General features: G+C 49.8%; 1 protein-coding gene across 10 annotated transcripts in view; it reads right to left on the reverse strand.

The window, feature by feature from the left end:
* Positions 1 to 12,372, reverse strand: part of ARHGEF9 (Cdc42 guanine nucleotide exchange factor 9) — a 213,904-nt gene that overhangs the window by 33,249 nt on the left and 168,283 nt on the right. For all 10 annotated transcript variants that reach the window (XM_054169346.1, XM_009900378.2, XM_054169345.1 and 7 more), the window contains one exon: positions 9,932 to 10,063. In XM_054169346.1, the coding sequence (XP_054025321.1) occupies positions 9,932 to 10,063 (132 nt within the window). The remainder of the gene's footprint in view (positions 1 to 9,931; positions 10,064 to 12,372) is intronic.

The following is a 12,372-nucleotide window of genomic DNA, read 5'->3' on the forward strand; positions in this document are numbered from 1 at the left end:
GTCCCCTCTCTGATGGCTTCTCATTGACCTGGGCAGTGAGTGCAGAGCAGAAGGGGAGAAGCAGATGGAAGGAGCAGTTTTCCCACGTAGTCCCAAAATTTGTCCTGATTTTCCTGCCTGCCTGCTCTGTCTCCACTCTGCCCAGCCTGCCGTGAGCAGTGAGACGTGGCATGCTGCCACGCTGCCCTGTCTTTGGGTATCTTCACTCAGGAGGGCTTCCAATGGCTTTTGGCTTAAAAAGAAAGAAAAAGATTGAGAGCCTACACTTTTAAAATCTCATTTACCTTCAAGCAACCCTCTGCAGCCCAGCCTGCTTTTCATGAACATGAAGGAGAAAGGTTTCCCCAGCATCAGATCTTTACAGATAACCCTGCTGTAGGTTGCATTTGGAGATGGGACAGAGACTCCCAGAGTCTTCAAAAGTGAGCCTCTCTGCTGTCCAAATGAGACTCAGTGAACTCTTCTGAATGGTTTTGTCCTACATAGTCTTGATACAGAATGAGAGCATGATGGGGGACCTCTGGAGATCATCCAGTACAACCCCCCTGCTACAGCAGGGGCCACCCACAGCAGCTTGCCCAGGATCACAATGTCCAGGCAGGTTTGGAATCTTTTCAGAGGAGACTTCACAACCCCTCTGGGCAGCCTGCTTCAGGGCTCCAGAACCTTAACACCAAAGAAGTTTCTCCTCCTGTTGAGGTGAAACTTCCTGGGTTCCAGTTTGTGCTTATTGCCCCTTATTCTGTCACTAAGCACCACTGAGAAGAGTCTGGCCCCATCCTCTTGCCTACCACAGGCAAGAGCATTGCTGAGCGTCAAGAAAATCCCCTCTTAGGCTGCTCTTCTCCAGGACTCTCAGCCTTTCCTCCTCACAGAGATATTCCAGGCCCCTCAGCATCTTTGTGGCCTCTGCTGGACTCTCTCTAGTCCAGTCCTCATCCCTGTCTCTCTTCAACTGGGGAGCCCAGAACAGGATGCAATACTCCAGATGTAGCCTCACCATGGCAGAGCAGAGGGGAAGAAGAACCTCCCTGAACACTCTTCTTCTTCCACACACCCCAGGAGACCATTGGCCTCTTGTCCGTGAGGGCACACTGCTGGCTCATGATGAACATATGTTGTCCACCAGTGCTCCCACAAAATGAAGACAGACATCAGAAAACCAGTCCCAGCCTTGCTATGTTTTTGGGCACCTGTGAGTGGAAGCTTTGCTACCACATCTTTGGACACCACAGTTTGGGCAGGGTCAGCATTCAGAGGGCACAGAAGTTGCACCCTGAAAGCGTGATGAGGAATGGGTGGAACTGAAAACAAGGGGGTGAAGCATCACCTCCACGAGACAACCTCGGCCATTCTTCCTACCACAAACTTCCTGGGATGGGTCAGAGCCTTTGGAATTTCCCCAGGGGCTGCCCTGGGAAGGAGGGAGGTGAAATCCCTGCGCTGCTGGTTTATGTAACTCCTCCTTGCAGAAGGACAGCTGTACTGGGGAGGTCGGCAGATTCCTGCCAAATTATTCAGCACTGTCTGTCTCCTGAGCTTGGAAAGAGACTGCAGTGTGGGATCCGAGTGGGGGAGGACTGGAGCTGAAAGCATTTCTGTGGAACTGCTATTTTTGTTCCATGTGTTTAGTGGAACATCAGTGGCATTTTGATGCCTTGGTTCCACCTCAAGCCCAGCCACACTGGCTGCAGAGCAGCGAGCTGAGGGCAACTGCGTTCCCCACAAACTACTAAGAGGAGGAGATGGGAAAGCCTTCTGCAGGCACATCACTCAGCTATTCTGGGCTCTCCAGTTTGCTCCCAGGGGTTTTAAACTGGGCTGCTGAAAGGCCAGAGCAGCAGCAGGGTTAGATTTTCATCTCTGGGCCAAATTTACAGCCCCTGCAATTACAGGAGTGATAAATTAGGCACAGGGTGCATTGTACAGCATCTTGTATAGCTGCATGGCTAGATGATTAGGCTGAACCTGTTCCTCATCCAGAAAAGGAAACCCAGAGTGTGAAGGGCTCTAAACTCAGCCCTTTCTGGATTTTACCATTGAATTAGCAACTAACAACCAAAATCTTTCTCCTGCCCCTGTCCAGCTGACCTTGATGTTTTTCTCCCTACAACTCCAGCTCTTCCCACTCTGCAAAAAGGCAGCTCCTGCCTCCCCGAGCCAGCAGATCATCAGCAAGTTGCTGAGTCCAGATAGTGCAGCCCCTCAGAATCACAGAACTGTTGTAGTTGGGAAAGACCTTTGAAATCACCAAGTCCAACCACTCACCAGAGCTCACAATCTCACCACCACTACTAAGCCACTGCCACTAAACCATATCCCTCAGCACCACATCCACACGTCTTTTAAACACCTCCAGGGATGGTGACTCCACCACTACTCTGGAGCAGTCTGTACCTCAGTGCCTGAGAACCCTTTCAGTGAAGAAATCGTTCCTAATATTCAACCTGAACCTCCCTTGGCCCAACTTGAGGCTGTTTCACCTTGACCTGTCACTTGTTTCATTCATGCAAGAAGAGCCCAACCCCCACCCGCCTCCAGCCTCCTTTGAGGGAGCTATAGAGGGCAACGAGATCTCTCCTCAGCCTCCTCTTCTCCAGACTGAGCCACCCCAGTTCCCTCAGGGGCTCCTCATAACATTTGTTACTCTTCTTTGGACACTCTCCAGCACCTCAATCTCCTTTTTGTAGTAAGGGGCCCAAAGCTGAACCCTGGATTCAAGGTGTGGCCTCACTAGTGCTGAGTAGAAGGGGACAATCACATCCCTAGACCACGCTATTCTTGATACAAGCCAGGATGCCATTGACCTTCTTGCTGGCTCATATTTGACTGGCCATTTATCAACAGCCCTAGGCCCCTCTCTGTCAAGCAGCTCTCCAGACCAAGCAACACGAATTCTGCTGCAAAACCAAGCCCAGGGCAGTAACCAGCAGATGCACATCGTTGCCAAGGGGTCACCAAGCAAATGCACATCTGTAGAGTCACCTGCAGATGTTTTCTTGCCTTGAAGAGGCCAATCTGAAAGCCCAAGTCCTTTTTCATATATGTTTTTAATATATAACCTGCTGGAATTCATCCTTCATGTTCAGCTATCTGCTAAGACAAGGACACAGATAGCAGGGCAAGAAGTAAAACTTCCTTGCCATGCTCCACTATCTGGACTACAGAAACCTCATCTGCAGATCACTGTCTGATCAGCAGGGAGTGAAGGTGGGCCTCCATCAGCTGGGCTCTGGAAACACTGGTCTCCAAAAACTTCATTTTGTACTTTGCTTTTGAGGCTGTGACCAAGGCAGGGTGGCCTTGGTGGCCTTCCTGCTCATCCTGTGCTAGCTCACCAGCTGAAAGAGCAGAACGCCACCCAGCCCCTCCCAAGCTGCTGTCTGAAGACAGCAAAACACAGCCTGACCCATTTTCCCACCCTGCTGCAGGCTGGACCCAGCCCTGGCCCAAACCATGGCATCTCATGGGGAAATCTGTGTTTCTGGGAGGAAAAGAGAAGGGGTGGGAGGTGCTGCAGAAGTCACACAGTGTTCCTCATGGGTCAAACCCCCTCTCGAAGCTGTAAGCATTGCCCCAGTGCTGGTCTGTGTGTTTGCAAACAAGATTTGCAGCTGGCCCTGGGAGACCTCTTTTAGCCTGCCGTAAAACCAGGGCTGCTGTGTCGATGCAAAGATAACCTCAATGTTTTTAACAGAACTAGACCTTCTTATACTAAAAGGGCTCAGAAATGTCTCTTTTATCTTCCCCTTTGGAAAGCTGAACCATGCTGGAGTCTGACAGGATTATTTTCTTTACTCCAGCTGCTAGAGCACAGCTATTTCTGGCTGACTCTACTGCTATTAAACTGGTCTCATTTTCCTTCTCCTCCAACCTGCTCTGAGAGCTCAAGGGAAGACAACAGCAGCAATAACCCATGAGCTGGAGCTTGCATCTCCTCTTGATTACAAGAGACACCTAAAAAGCACAAATTAAAATGTGTTTCATGAAGTCACTGAGGAAGTGGGGAAATAGCCTCAAGCTGAGCCAGGGGAGGATTAGATGGCGTAGTAGGGAAAATTGGAATGAGCTGCCCAGAGATGTGGTGGAGTCACCATCCCTGGAGGTGTTTAAAAACCTGTGTAGGTCTGGCACTTTGAGACATGGTTTAGTGGCCATGGTGGTGTTGGGTCAGTGATCACAGATGCATAGAATTATACATGATCATAGACTTATAGAATGCATTGGGTTGGAAGTGATCTTTAAATGTCGTTTCGTCCAAACCCCATGCAGTCAGCAGGGACATCTGCAACTAGAGCAGGTTACTCAGAGCCCCACCAAGCCTGACTTTGAATGTTTCCAGGGATGGGGCCTCCATCACCTCCCTGGGCAACCTGTTCCAGTGTTCACCACTCTCAGAATAAATAACTTCTTCCTAACGTCCAATCTTAACCTACTCTACTCAAGTTTAAAGCCTTTGCCACTCATCCTATCACTAAGAGCCCTTGCAAGAAGTGCCCCCCTGGGTTTCCTGGAGCCTCCTTCAGGTACTAGACAGCTGCTATAATGTCTCCATGGAGTCTTCTCTTCTCCAGGCTGAAGAAGAACTTTGAGGTCTTTTCCAACCTTAATGACTCCATCATCTTTCTGTGCTGCCAGCAAATATGAAGCACAGAGCCCCACCAATGTGTGCTCAACTAGTGGCAAAAGAAAACCAGAACCTGGTGCAGTGACTCTGTTAACCCTTTAAGCCACAGCACTCTGGAGCTCACTGGGGAACTCCAAACCATTACCTAGCACAGAAAGATGAAGATCCTCACCTGTTATGTGCTGAGCACCTCGAGCATCCCCCAAGGGATGTTAAGGACTACAATAAGTTAAAGCATCTCTGTGTTGAAGCCTCTCAGCTTGAGGGTGATAAGAAAAGTAGGCCCTGTGCCTTTAACATCTTTTAATGCTACCATCATCAAGGATTGACTTAATTGCATGGTAATTAGGGTTAGCAGACTGGAATATGTATTCCTTATTCCTGATTATAGGCATATGGTAAATCAGAGTGAGGCCAGGGCTTGCTTCCTACACAGCTTATTCCCTTCTTCCTTTCCAAAGGCATTTTTGCATTTGGGTAACCAGCCAACAGTGTCTCCTGAAGAAAGCCCCACTTTGTCCTGCACACTGCAAAGCTTCAACTTCTGGATCAGGAAATACTGGCAGAAAATTCATTAGGAGAGTCTGACATTAATCCAGAGTCATAGTGCTAGGCCCAGAGGCAATGGCTTTGAGCTGGAAGAGGGGAGATTTAGACTGGAGATTAGCAAGAAATTCTTTACAGTGAGGGTGGTGAGAAACTGGAACAGGCTGCCCAGGGAGGTTGTGGATGCCCCTTCCCAGGAGATGTTCAAGGCCAGGTCAGATGAGACCTTGAGCAACCTGCTCTAGTGGGAGATGTCCCCACCCAAGGCAGGGGGGTTGGAACTAGATGATCATTAAGGTCCCTTCCAACCCAAACCATGCTGTGATTCTATAGAAGTTATTAAGCTCTGCAAAGAAAACCCAAATCAGTAGCTCTCCCAGGGTCCCTTTTATCAACAGCTGGAGACATACAAACTAACTCCATGCTCCCACTCCGACACAGGTTCTGAGGGTGTTCTGCAGAATCACACCCACTGGCAGGTTTGTGTTCACTTTATTGATCACTGAAGTGGCTGACCTGACCATCTGGCTAAACCTCTCACTTCCTAGCACCAGAAAAGAATTCAGTGCTGACAGCAGGAAGTGACCAGTGCTGTTTGTGAGGGCAAAATCTCAGCCCAAGATTTCTTCCTAAAGCTCAGAAAGCATTTTGTTTGTGAGAAGCTTCCCACGCGAGTTGCTTGGCAAGATGTGTGCCAGGAACAAAGGCTGCCTGATGCAGCATCAGCTTCTCCACCTGCTGCTACTGCTCTTCTGCATGCAGCCCTTGTAAATCTCAAGATTCCTGCTTGGAAGAAAGTCTGGAAGCAGAACGCTGCTGAAATGTTTGTGGTAGAAGAAAAACAAAAAGGCTTTTACATTTGCAGACACTGCAGGAATTCCTGCACCATCCTCCTGGTGCACCCATGGGGCTCAGCAAATGCCACCAACACCTCACCTTAGCCTAGGATTCCAGCCAGTTCTGCCACAGAGCAATGATTTCATCCTCTAGTGAGCAGCAATCTGACAGCTTCTGCAGTGAGCCCATTGTGCAACAAGTTTTGCAGGTCATGCTGTTCAAAGAGAATGGCAGAGAACACCAACAACCAAAACCACCACAGAGCTTTGAGACCAAACTGCCTCTGCTCTGTCAGAAACTCCTGCATCGGTATCTGGCACACCGCAGCATTCATACAGGGGATTCAAGAGCACAGAGCTGCAGGAGCTGCCAACATCTCCCAGGGAGACAACAGGTAATGAAGGTGAGGATGATGTGCAGATAACTGCAGTGAAGATCTGGAGGATCTTCAGTTGAGATATATGCTTGTCTTCTAGAGCCTCACAGAATGACAGGGGTTGGAAGGGACCTCTAAGATCCCCTAGCCCAATGCTGTCATCAAACTGAAGTATCTGTGACACATTCAAATAAGGAATTGGGTTCTGTTCCTTCTTCTCTCTTAAAAATGTCTTCTGAGTAATAAAGAGGTAAAACTCAACCATCATAACTCAAAATTAAATGTACTCTCCAGTAGGCTGTGCCATGGTTAAGGATGCACTGCAGCTACTAATTGATTGTATCTGAAGAAAACCCACATGAAGAAGGAGATTCCCACCCTAAAGTGGGAGCAAACCTGAAAGTTTCATCAAGCTCACTGACTAAACAAAGCCCAGCAGGCTGTCCATGGATTTTCTCATTGCCCACCTTTGCACTAAGAGGGGTGCTAATCAATCTGCTGCTTTGGAAACATCTGAAGAACTTCTTGTACAAGAAGCCAGAGGAGCTGGCAGCCCTGAACCAGTCTGAAACCTGAGACCTTCTGAAAACCTCCAACTATCCCTTCTGGACTCAGGTCAAACTCCAAATCCCTGAGGGTTTATTGAAGTGGGACATGAAAGCACATTGCAAGCTCACTGTCAAGCACTTTAATTCCCATGACTGGCACCAGGCTGTGCTGCAGATGACCCCAGGACATGGTGCTCTGCCCACTTCTGGCCAGGCTGAGCTGGAGCAGCAGCACCCCTGCAGATCTGCTATCTCCTCCCCGCTCTCGGGCTTGTGTAGGTCATATTTCACATCCCTCAGAGAATAATTCTAAAGCATGGGGTAAGAAAGACTGGCACCAGATTCCCACACCATGATATAAATGGTGCTTCACTTGGAAAGCCCCAGGATACAGCACTCTGGCTCTGAGCAGAGGTTCTCCTGCCAGATGGTTGCCTGTTGGGATCAGTAACAGCAAAGCCTGACACAAGGGTCAAGACATCACAGGCTATAAATCATTCAGATTCTTTTTATGTAGGATGTGGGATCCCAAAATGTGAGCTAATGCTCCTCTGCATTCCATGCTCAGGCAATCTTCCTTAGTCATGTTCAAGGAAAACATCATCAAGGTGGGAGAGTCCAGCTGTAACCCCTTCTCCTACCCCAACTGCAGACTGATGCTGCAGAAAGAGAACCTATAAAGACCAGACTGCCCAGAGGAGTTGTGGTGTCTCCTCTGGAGAGCTTCCAAACCCACCTGGACATTGTGATCCTGGGCAAGCTGCTCAGTAGCTCTGACATGCACACCCACCACAAAATGAGTACATCAGGGAAGAGGACAGTGCCTCACCAGTGCTTTTTGCATGCTGATGGAACCTTCTGAGCTTCCAGAAGTCTGCTATGAATTGCTGAACACTCTCTGCTCATACTGATGCCCATGAAAATCCTAGCTCTGGTTTTCCTGGGAGTTAAGGGGACACTTGATACCTCTTTGGACAATACCCAGTGCAAGCCAAACTGAATGTTGCCTGATAAACCAGAAGTTCAGGGTCACAATCAAAGTGTAGGAGGTTAAAGGAGCTGGGATTGTTTAGCCTGAAGAAGGGAAGGCTGAGAGGAGACCTAATTGCTTTCTACAGCTCTCTGAAAAGAGGCTGGAGTGAGGCTGGTGTTGCCCTCATTTCCCAAGTAACTAATGACAGGACAAGACTAAATGGCCTCAGGCTGTGCCAGGGGAGGTTTAGGATGGATATAAGGAAAAATTTATTTCCTGCAAGAGTGGTCAGGCACTGGAACAAGCTGCCCAGGGAGGTGGTGGAATCACTGTCCTCAGAGGTGTTCAAAGAACAAACAGATGTGGCACTTTGGGACATGGTCTAGTGGTTATGGGGCTGCTGGATAGAAGGTTGGACTTGATGATCTTAGAGGTCTTTTCCAACCTTAATGATAATGATTCTGAGATTGAAAACCAAACCCAGCTGTGTACTTCCAGACTCATGTTGGCAGTTCCCTGAACATCTGCCTTTGTTATTGTTGCTCTGTGGTTATTTTTCCTTTGGCAGAGCTGGGGAAGAAGTAAAAGGCACAGCAACAAGGAGGGAAAAAATAAGCACAGGCATTCCAGAAGGCAGAATTTCAGTCAACCATGACTCAGGAGAAGAAAGTGCCACCCACTGAACAGCAGAGACCACAGCTTGGTGTACAGCGGGCAGTGATGCCAGTGTGAGTCAGGAGCCACCCACATCCTCACCCACACTGCTTCCTGAGGCACAGGGCACTCCTGGGGGACTGCCACGCAGCCTGGGGCTTGTTCAACCTCTCCTGAGCACATGAGATGTGACAGGAACACATCCCTGGTGGCTTTGGCCGGAGATGTCTGCAGGTTGCCCTTGATCCCACCTGAAGCAGGTCCAGGGGACTCCCTCTGCACAGCAAGCTGCAGAGAAAATGTCACTGAGTCCCTGTCTGTTAGAAGGCAGAGCCACCAAGGACTTGGAACAGCTGTGATGGCAATGAGCTGGGATCACCTCAGTGGCATGACAGCAACACAGCTCTGCTGCTGCTACTGAACACAGCTGCTCCAAAACACAGTTCACCTGCTGCTATTAATACTACAACACGTTGGCTACAGTGTGCAGAGACCTTAGTGTGGCCTTTCAGGACTTCAAGGGCCTGATCAGAAATATGGGGACAGACTTTTGAGCAGGGCCTGTGACAGGACAAAGGGTGATGGTTTAAACTAAAAGAGGGAGATTCAAACTAGAGAGAAAGAAGAAATGTTTGACACTGAGCATGTTGAGACCCTGGCCCAGGCTGCCCAGAGACGTGGCAGATGCCCCATCCATGGAACCACTGCAGGTCAGGTTGGTTGTGGCTCCTCTAGTTGCAGATGTCCCTGCTGACTGCAGGAGGGTGACCTTTAAAGGTCCCTTCCCACCCAAACCATTTCATGACTCTTTACTACCTTTCTCTACCTCGTGATGGGCTCCATAGCAGAGATACTGTTCCATAAAATCCAGCACAGCACCTAGGTGAGGATGGGGCTTAAAATGCACTTCAAGTGACAGCACATACACCCTGCCACAGACCAGACTGTGCCTGGCATTTCTTGGAGAGACAGAGACCATCATCTGAATGCAGTAATGGAGTTGTCTGCCCAAGCACCAGCCTTCACAGCTCACACCAAACTTCTAGGGCTACCGAGTCCCAGCCCATAAAACGCAGCCGAACCCCAAAAGTAGAAGTGAGGCAATGAGCCAAACAAGGGGCACGTGAGGAAAAGGCTCGAAATGAACAAGAGAGGTTGGATTTGCTGTGACATAAAAATCCCTCTGTCATGGTGTACTCACCACTCTGGAATTCAGTATCTCAAGGATGTGGATTGCCCTTCCTCAGTGCTCTCCACGTCCTCTTCTGCACGTGTTGCGAACAACCACGTGCCCTACAAACCACTTTGGACTGGCAAGCCTGTCCGCAGCACGTCCTTAGCTGTGCTGCTTTCTCCCTGGATGTCCTTACCTTCTTGCAGAGAACCATCTGGTGATCAAAGAGAAAGAAAACACGCTGCTGGTTCCGTCCATAAGGCTGGTAAATCCAGGACATCTCTCCCGTGTAGATCAGCTCTGAGCTGCGGTCCAAGATGTCATCTCCCTAGAGGGCACAGAGAACGAGGCCAAGTGAGTCACAGAATCATAGAACAGTAGGGGTTGGAAGGGACCTCTGGAGATCACCCAGTCCCACTCCCCTGCTAAGGCAGGTATGCCTAGATCAGGTTGCCCAGGATCACAATGCCCAGGTGGGTTTGGAAGCTCTCCAGAGAAGGAGACTCCACAACCTCTCTGGGCAGCCTGCTCCAGGGCTCCAGCACCCTCACAGCAAACAAGTTTCTCCTGAAGTTCAAGTGAAACCTTCTGTGTTCTAGTTTGTACATGTTGCCCCTTGTCCTATCACTGGGCAGCTCTGAAAAAGGACAGTCCAGTCCTCACAACCTCCCTGCTTTAGCTCTTGCTGAGCACTGACAAGATCCCCTCTGAGGCTGCTCTTCTCCACACTCAACAGCCCCAGGGCTCTCAGCCTTTCCTCCTCACAGAGATGCTCCAGGCCCCTCAGCATCTTCCTAGCCTCCACTGGACTCTCTCCAGCAATTCCTGTCTCCCTTCAACTGGGGAATCCAGAATGGGATCCAATACTCCAGATGTGGTCTCACCAGGGCAAAGCAGAGGAGGGAGAATCTTCCTTGACCTGCTGGCCCCTCTTTTCTTCATGCACTCCAGAATACCACTACCCTTCTTGGCCACAAGGGCACACTACTGGCTCATGGTGAACTTGTTGTCCACTAGCACTCCCACGTCCTTCTCCATGGAGCTGCTTTCCAGCAGGCTAGCCCTTCACCTGTACTGGTTCTTCCCCAGGTGTAGGACTCCACAGTTACTCCTGCTGAAATTCAGGAGGTTCTCCTTTGCCCAGCTTTCCAGTCTGGGCAGGTCTCCACTGCTCCCAGCCAGGGCAAAGGGATGGGGACAAGCAACAATTAAACTACGTTGCCCCTTCTGCAGCTCCCAAAGCCACTCCATCTCAGACCAGAAACTGGAGATAAGGAATAACTCTGGAGGAAGGGAAATGAAGGAATGAAGTGCAGACATGAAGCATGCTCACTGGGCTTCGCAGTGAGCAAAGAGTTGCTCCATGTACTGTGCCTGTTCTCCCTTCTCCAGGTGTCCCCAGACCCTGGATCTTGCTGCAGGTGCTGGTGGCATCCTCAAGCCTCTTCCTCCTACCCTCAACAGCATCACTTTGTAATTAGTGTAACAAATTCCTTGGCATCCTCTCCCTTGTAAACAGCATCCCAAAGCATGTCCTCCTCTGGAAATCTGACCAGCCACCAAAGTCATCTGCACTGGGATATCCATTCCCTCACCAGTGAGGCTGCCAAAGCTCACCCCTCCAGACTGCTGCCTCTCTTCCCACTCCTCCAGGCAATTACCCTCCCTTCTGCCCTAGCCTATTAGAGCTCCCCATCTCCAAAAAGCTGTCAGGACCACCCTGGCTCCTGTGGCAGCCTCCAGCCCCCCCTCCCCAGCTGGCTGCCAGGATGTCCTCACCCTTCCTCAGCCTGCAGCTAAGGCTTGTTTTCCTCTCCAGTGTTTTTTGAAGGATTCATGAGCAGATGGCCTTGCGAGCGCAGCGCTCGCTCTCCCACTCGCCGAGAGAACAAATGCACTCACCCTCCACTAATTGGGATGAGCTGGACTTTTTAAAAAGTTAATTAAAATCTATTTATTAAAAAATGGGTGAATTCACCACCACCTGCCCTGTGGGCATCTCAGTGTGCATCTCACTCTGGAACACCACAGAAAGACAGCAGGATGGCTTCGGCTAAAAGGTAAAGGAGGAGGATTCAGGAGTGACTGAGGGAAAAGCTTTTTTGGGTTTTTTGGCTCTGAAACTGGTGCAGTTCTGGCTTTGATGCCAAACTAGAACAATCTTCTGGGACAAAACTGTCCCAAAATCTCAGCAAACAGCTTGTAGAGGTTCCTTCAGCAAAGAGGGGCATTACAACAGGCACACTTTGATGGTGCTGAGCACACTTGTGGGTGCCAAAGCAATCCCCCCTCCTAATTTCTCAGTGAGGATTCAACTGCTCTTCAGGTCAACATGTCATTAACCTCTCAGCATTGTTTGGATGTGACCACCTGAGTCCCTGGGACCTGTGACAACAGCAAATTCATGAAGCCTTGCATCCTACTCAGTTGGCTGAAGATGAACCAGTGTGGCCACCAGCATCCTGGCCTGGATCATCAGTAGTGTGGTCAGCAACAGGATGAGAGGAAATGTTCTCAAGTTGCAGCAGGGGAGCTTTAGGCTGAGTATTAGGGACAATTTCTTTGCTGCAAGAGTGGTCAGGCATTGGAACAGGCTGCCCAGGGAGGTGCTGGAGTCCCCATCCCTGAAGGTGTTCA

Source organism: Dryobates pubescens, chromosome 18 (assembly GCF_014839835.1).
Source record: "Dryobates pubescens isolate bDryPub1 chromosome 18, bDryPub1.pri, whole genome shotgun sequence".
Lineage (NCBI taxonomy): Eukaryota > Metazoa > Chordata > Aves > Piciformes > Picidae > Dryobates > Dryobates pubescens.